Source organism: Tiliqua scincoides, chromosome 7 (assembly GCF_035046505.1).
Source record: "Tiliqua scincoides isolate rTilSci1 chromosome 7, rTilSci1.hap2, whole genome shotgun sequence".
Taxonomy (NCBI): domain Eukaryota; kingdom Metazoa; phylum Chordata; class Lepidosauria; order Squamata; family Scincidae; genus Tiliqua; species Tiliqua scincoides.
Genome location: NC_089827.1, coordinates 50,135,635 through 50,143,203, shown reverse-complemented (window position 1 = coordinate 50,143,203; position 7,569 = coordinate 50,135,635). Strand labels below are relative to the sequence as shown.

The 7,569-nt window shown below is 46.2% G+C and overlaps 1 protein-coding gene across 3 annotated transcripts in view; it reads left to right on the top strand.

Moving 5' to 3' along the window:
- The first annotated feature begins 826 nt into the window (after positions 1-826).
- NT5DC3 (5'-nucleotidase domain containing 3) overlaps positions 827-7,569 on the top strand; it is a 52,575-nt gene continuing 45,832 nt past the window's right edge. For all 3 annotated transcript variants that reach the window (XM_066634174.1, XM_066634173.1, XM_066634172.1), the window contains exon 1: positions 827-1,157. In XM_066634174.1, coding sequence (XP_066490271.1) covers positions 908-1,157 — 250 coding nt within the window. In that variant the 5' untranslated portion in view covers positions 827-907. The remainder of the gene's footprint in view (positions 1,158-7,569) is intronic.

Here is a 7,569-nt window from a genome sequence, read left to right as displayed (position 1 = left end):
TAATGGGACTTACTTCTGAGTAGGCACGCATAGGATTGGGCTGCCAGGGCCCAAGCCTATCCCATTTTCCAGCACCAGTGCAGCCGCAATGCAGCCCCAAGGTAAGGGAGCAAATGTTCCCATACCTTAAGGAGGCCTCTGTGACTGCCTCCCTACCACAAGATGCAGTGCATGCCCCATTGGCACAGCTGAACCAGCACGGGAAGATTAGCTTGGACCCTTAGCTGGACATCTTTCTTCCACTCAAAGTGGTTCACACTGGGAGACTGACAGCCCAATCCTATCCACACTTTCCTGGGAGTAAGCCCCATTGACTCAAATGGGACTGACTTCTGAGTAGACATGCATAGGATTGGGCTGTGAGGGCCCAATCCTATCCACTGTCAATGCAGCCATAATGCAGCCTTGAGGAAGAAGCCTCCATGATTGTGCCCCCCCCCCCAGGTTGCAGTGCATGCCCCTTTGGCATGGCTGCACTGGTGCTGGAAAACTGGATAGGACTTGGCCCTGAGAGCCCACTCCTCTGCATGCCTACTCAGAGGTCAGTTCCATTATATCAATGGGGCTTACTCCCAGGAAAGTGTGGACAGGATTGTAGCCATCGCCTGTAGCTCTGACAGCCAGCCAGGCGCACCACCAAGGGGAAAGCGCAGGTAGCCGCTTGGAGAGATCCTGCGCGCGCCCTCCCTAGGACTGACTGGAAGGGGAGGCTCCCGCCCCCTTTGATCCCCTGGGAGAAGGCGGCCGGTGGAGGCGTGGCTTAAGGAAGTGACTTCAGCCGGCGGCTGTTGCAACTGAGCGGCAGAGCCAAAGCTGGCGAGGGAGCCGGAGGGGGCGCGCGTTGGCAGTGCCCAGGAAGGCAGACTCCTCAGAGCGCGCCAGAGGCTGCTGCTCCCGCTACCTGGTCATGGCAGCCCCGGGGGTGGCTGCAGCGTCTGCTGCGAGGCTCCTGCTGCTGGGGGCGGCGAGGGGGGCGCCTCCTGCCACCTCCTGCGGGCTCTGCTCCGGCTGCGGCTGGAACGGCTTGCAAGCAAATCCCTTCTGCACGGCGGCCCCGCAGCAGCACCAGCAGCAGCAGCAGCCCTCCTCGGCACCGCCTCCCGACATGAAGAACTACCTGTGGAAGCGCTATAACGAGGCCAAGAAGGTGACCAAAGGTGAGGAGGTCTGGCTGGCTGGGCTCTCCAGCGAGGGCGCGCGCCCTGTGGTCTCCCTGCAGAGCTCTGCACGTGTAGCCTGGCCAGGTCGCCCTGTGCCCCTTGTGGTGCCAGCTGCTGTGGGGAGCGAGGCAGAGGGGTCCCCCCTCTCCCCAACGCTGGACCTCCCCTTCCCTGCGCGCTGCTCCCTTCCCCTCCTGGGTCCTCCCAGACCCTTTGCCTTCAGGAGGGCTCTCTGGGCTCCTCCAAGTGCTGGCTGGATATTTCCTGGCTGGGCTGGGGCAGAGAGGCGCCCTGTGGCGGGCAGAGGCTGGCCATGCTATTGGCTGGCTGTGGGTTCTGCGGGTCCCTGCATGGTGACCTTGGCTAAGCCTTTGGGTCACTTCCCCATGGGGTGGGGGGGGGTTAGAAGCCGCAGAGCCTCCTCTTGGGCCCCACTGAGGACATCAAGGCAGGATCCAAGTGTGCGAAGTGACTCTACTGGGCACGCTTGGCTTGGGTCATGTGTTGGCCCCTAGTTACTTCTGAAGCAACCCACAGGCTCCCTCTTGACTAAGGTTTCGGACACATGCTTCAGAATCCCACCTTTGTGATGTGTGGCCAGCAGACAATTTGCCCTTTTTTCCCTCCTGCAACTGTCATGCATCATGTTTTCCCAGCAGGTACAAAGGGCAATCAGGGAGATCTCATGGTGTCCATGTTTCTGCCCCACTTGATTCTTATTTTTCCTACTGGTAGTAGTCAAGGGGATGGGGGTTTCAGTGATTTTTGACTGGAGAGATGACATGATGGGGTAAGGGTTAAAACACACCCCTCTGCCCCAGTGTGGGCTACTCTGATCATAATTGGAGCACCTAGTGGTTACAGTACTTTAAAGCCATTTTTGCCCAAAAAAATGCGTGTGTGTGTGTGTGTGTGTGTGTGTGTGTGTGTGTGTGTGTATATATATATATATATATATATATATATATATATATTTGATATATATGATCAAATGTGTACATCTGTGGGCTGGGCAGAAATGGGTTCTAACTGAGAAAAGCCCATTGAGAGAGCTTTATTTTTTTCTTCCATTTTAAGCTGCTTTGTGCAACAGTTGTGGGGAAAGTGAGGTATACATGTTTTGAAATGGGGATCCAGTTGTAGATCTTTTGTGTGGCATTTATTTTCAACCCAAGGGTACCTGATGCTGTTTTTCTGCTTTAGTTGTTTCAGTAGTCATTAGGCATAGCAGCTGGCAAACCTAGGAGGACAGAGGGTAGTCTTGTGTGTTTCTTTTTCTTTAAATCAGATCATGGGCATCTTGACAGGAGGATGATGTGTGGAATCCTTGTGTGTGTGCTTTGTAGAGGTAGAGAATATTGCAAGACTTTCAGAGAGTGGTGTCTTTATGTAAGGGGGAAAACCTGTTAACCTAGAAACAGAAAACTGTTCTGAGCTGGATTTTATTGGTTATATGCTTGGTGACAAACTTGGATTGGTTGCTATTTACTCTGTGAAATGGTACTGAAAATTTAGTGATCAAAATTATAATGATTGGTACTGCATTCATTGAGATGAAATTGTTAACTTTTAAATCTGCATATGCTGTAGATATTCAGAGTTGGGGGTCCAGAAAAAAATTGGCAAATGGTTTCGGTGTGCCTCTTTGGGGTATCTCCTGCAGTCTTGGTTTGGTACCCAATAAACCTGAAAACATCATTCTCCCCCTTCCCCTGAGATACAGTATTGTGTGGTGCTTTATGAGTCCTTTCTGCTTGCTATCTGTAATACCCACTGTGACCCCAAGATGGATGTCCACTGCTGCAAGGTGAACATGAGTTAGATACTATGAGATTTGGGGTTAGAGATCAACACGTAGAAAAATTCCATACAAATACGTTATGCCTCTCTAGAGAGGGCTGGCAGACGAAAGTGAGAAAACTCTTAACAAGAAGTGCAATGTTGGGACTAGATTCTATAATGTGTTTTAATCCATGGTTTAAAGCAGGGTTGGGCAAATATTTTGACAGAAGGGCCACATCAGCTCTCTGGCCAGGAAAAAGTAGCCAGGAAAAAAGAAATGTAAGTTAATTCTTTTTTCCTGGCCACTGACACAGTGTCAGAGAGATGATGTGGCCCTCCTGTCAAAATATTTGCCCAGCCCTCCTTTAAACCATGGATTAAAACAAATTATAGGGTTCATTTATGTAAATTTATTCAAAATTGAAATGTAATTTTGAATAAATTTACATAAATGAATACATTAGAGATGAAACTTATATATATGAATGAATTTTACTGAATTTTACTGAGTTTATTTATAATACACATGAGAACTATAATACAGGCATGTAGAAAGAACCACATGAGAACTATGAACTGTTTTCTGCACACCTCTTACAGACCAAGTCAGAAACACATGGAGACACAAGTTGTTCAGAGGCAGTGGGTGAGGGGTTAAAACAATTTCCAGGGAAAAGGAGAAAACACATGGTGACTATAAAAGGCTTTGCTCTAACTTGGCCCACAACTCACAGCTGGTGGTCATGACCTGCAGCCAATGTGTGTTCCAACAGTGTCCAGTGGGCCAGAGGCTCATTGGAGATTGGGGTTGTCAGAGGGCTGCAAATGGCCCCCGGGCCAGGGTTTGCCCACCTCTGGCTTAAAGACTTGGTTAACATGTGAAATTATGTTTTCAACTCATCCAGCTACGAAGCCTTGGTATGCTTGTGTAAAAAAAAAAAAAAAATCTGATAGAAACAAGCTAATGATACTATACCATGTGCCCATTAATTGCAACATTGTATAGTATCTTTTCCCTCTAAATAAGGGGGAATAAGACTTGTCCTAGATTTATTTGCTGAATAAGGTTGCAATCTTATCCATACTTACCCGGGAGTTAGCCCCATTGCCTATAATGGAACTTATTTATGAGTAGACATGCATAGAATTGGGATCTAAAACTGTCACAGACTGTTTAAACCAGTTTTCTGATTTGGTGCAATTTAATTCTGTGTGTAGTTATTCAGAAGTCCCATTGAGTTAAATGGAACCTACTCCTAGGTAAGTGTGTTGTATAGGCTTTTAGCACAAGACTCAGTGCCCAGAAGAAGGAGGTGGTGAAACAGGTGGTCTTGGCTTAGGCCTTTTAATGTCAAATGAAATTGGCTAAAGGCAGTGCTTCTCTTTGTTGTGATCTGTGAGTGAACCTTCATATTGAAGTATGGGATGAATGTAAAAGAAGTAATAACTCGAGTCATTTCCTAGTCCCTGTGGATCTTGTCTACTTCAAAGTTGAAGAGGTATCGCTTCATTTACAGTTATCATCATAGAGAGGGTTTAGATTTGCTGCTTCTTCTCTCCGCAGGGTGAGAGATCCATTAAAATAACCTGTTCTCAGAAACTGATGACTCAAGGGGATGTTTTTGCTATGGTCTGATGATTCTGTTGATGATTTGGATGACCTCTAGACTGAGGAGTAGACTACACAGTGGACATGATTGCTCTTAAATTCTGTCTCCTGCTGAGTAGAGCCCAGGAAGCGCCTTGGTTTGTGGGGGAACATAAGAACAACCCCACTGGATCAGGCCATAGGCCTATGTAGTCCAGCTTCCTGTATCTCACAGAGACCCACCAAATGCCCCAGGGAGCACACCAGATAACAAGAGACCTGCATCCTAGTGCCCTCCCTTGCATCTGGCATTCTGACATAGCCCATTTCTAAAATCAGGTTGCACATACACATCATGGCTTGTAACCCATAATGGATTTTTCCTCCAGAAACTTGTCCAATCCCCTTTTAAAGGCATCCAGGCCAGATGCCGTCACCATATCCTGCGGCAAGGAGTTCCACAGACCACACGCTGAGTAAAGAAATATTTTCTTTTGTCTGTCCTAACCCTCCCAACACTCAATTTTAGTGGATGTCCTCTGGTCCTGATGTTACGTGAGAGTGTAAAGTGTATCTCTCTATCCACTTTATCCTTCCCATGCATAATTTTGTATGTCTCAATCATGGCTTCCATCAGGCGTCTATTTTCTAGACTGAAGAGGCCCAAGCGCCATAGCCTTTCCTTATAAGGAAGGTGCCCCAGCCCAGTAATCATCTTAGTCACTCTCTTTTGCACCTTTTCCATTTCTACTATGTCCTTTTTGAGATGTGGTGACCAGAACTGGACACAATACTCCAGGTGTGGCCTTACCATTGATTTGTACAACAGCATTATAATATTAGCCATTTTGTTCTCAATACCTTTTCTAATGATCCCAAGCATAGAATTGGCCTTCTTTACTGCCGCCGCACATTGGGTCGACACTTTCATCAACCTGTCCACCACCACCCCAAGATCTCTCTCCTGATCTGTCACAGACAACTCAGAACCCATTAGCCTATATGTGAAGTTTTGATTTTTTGCCCCAATGCGTATGACTTTACACCTACTTACATTGAAACGCATCTGCCATTTTGCTGCCCATTCTGCCAGTTTGGAGAGATCCTTCCGGAGTGCCTCACTGCTTTTCACCTCTCTCCATTGTGAAAATTGCCCATTGACATCCACTCTCTTTTTCCTGGTCTTCAACCAGTTCTCAGTCCAGGAGAGGACCCGTCCTCTAATTCCCTGACTGTGGAGTTTTTTCAGTAGCCTTTGGTGAGGGGCCATGTCGAATGCCTTCTGAAAGTCCAGATATATAATTTCCATGGGTTCCCCTGCATCCACGTGCCTGTTGACCTTTTCAAAGAATTCTAAAAGATTTGTGAGGCAAGACTTACCCTTACAGAAGCCATGCTGATTCTCCCTCAGCAAGGCCTTTTCGTCTATGTGTTTTGAGATTCTATCTTTGATGAGGCATTCCACCATCTTACCCAGTATAGATGTTAGGCTGACCGGCCTATAGTTTCCCGGGTCCCCCCTCTTTCCCTTTTTTTAAAGATTGGTATGACATTTGCTATCCTCCAATCCTCTGGCACCGTGGCTGTTTTGAGGGACAAGTTGCATGTTTTAGTCAAGAGATCAGCAACTTCATTCTTTAATTCCTTAATAACTCTTGGGTGGATGCCATCTGGGCCTGGTGACTTATTGATCTTTAATTTATCAATGAGGTCTGAAACATCTTCTCTTTCAACCACTATCTGACTTAATTCCTTGGTCAGGAGGGGCTGTTCAGGCAGGGTATTTGCCCGAGGTCTTCTGCCTTGAAAACAGATGCAAAGAACTCATTTAATTTCTCTGCCATCTCTAAGTTTCTTTTTATCTCCCCTTTCCCTCCCTCACCATCCAGAGGGCCAACTGCTTCTCTGGCGGGTTTCCTGCTTCTAACATATTCGAAGAAGCTTTTATTATTCCCCTTAATGTTGCTGGCCATGCGATCCTCATAGTCTCACTTTATCACCTTCTTACATTTCTTTTGCCACAGTTTATGTTCCTTTTTATTCTCTTAATTAGGGCAAGACTTCCATTTACAGAAGCTTAATGGGGAACTTAACAATGGAGCAGCAGATGGCTGGAGGAGGAATACTTGTAGAGAATCTGAGTTAACACAGAGCTCATTTTAGAGCCTGCTCTTTGGCAGTAATGGTAGCAAAGAAATACCGTAATACTTTTCTGTCTCTGTTGTATTTGCCCAGTGTCATCCAGTAGAACTGTTCAGTATGTGGAACTTCAAACAATGTGGTCCACAGGGTTGCATGAAGGATTGCTTGGTAGTCGGCTGTGACCAATTTGTGCTAGACTTTGTGAATGAAGTTGCTCTTATATGTTACAACTTAAGTCTAGTTTGTGAGTAGATCTAATGGATGTCCTGTCCTTAGGGATATTTTTCTGCTTGATTTATATGACGATATGAACAGGACCTTTGAAAGCATGCTGCTGACCGTTTGCTGTCAAATGTCTTGGTTGATAAAGCCAGCTAAGGAAGATAAGAATGGGACACAAGAACAGTAGACGTTTCTTTGTGCGAAGGCATAGTTTAGCAAATTTAAAGGAGGTAATGGTGAAACTTTTTTTTATTATTTTTTAAATTCTTTCTTGACCCCTGCAGATCTTTGCTAACAAATTAGCTTCCAACCTACTGTGTTTGAAGTTATTGGAGAAAGTAGTGGTGATCCTAGCTACAGAGATTCCTAGATGAAACTGATGATTCACATCCATTTTAATCTGGCTTTCATCCTGATTTTGGAAATGGAAACAGATTTGGTAACTCTGATTAGTGGCCTTATGTTGGAAACTAGGCAACAAGAGTGTGTGTCTGTTAGTTCTGTTGGATCTCTCAGTGGTGTTCCATGCCATTTATGATAGCAGTGTTTCTCAAAGTGTGCTCCTGGGAGTCTTGGGGGTCCTTGATACCTTTTCAGGGGCTCCATAACCACAGTCCCTTGCTTGGTTTGCAGTGGTACTCTGGGTTTCTCTGTGACTCATTTAGATTGTAAGGG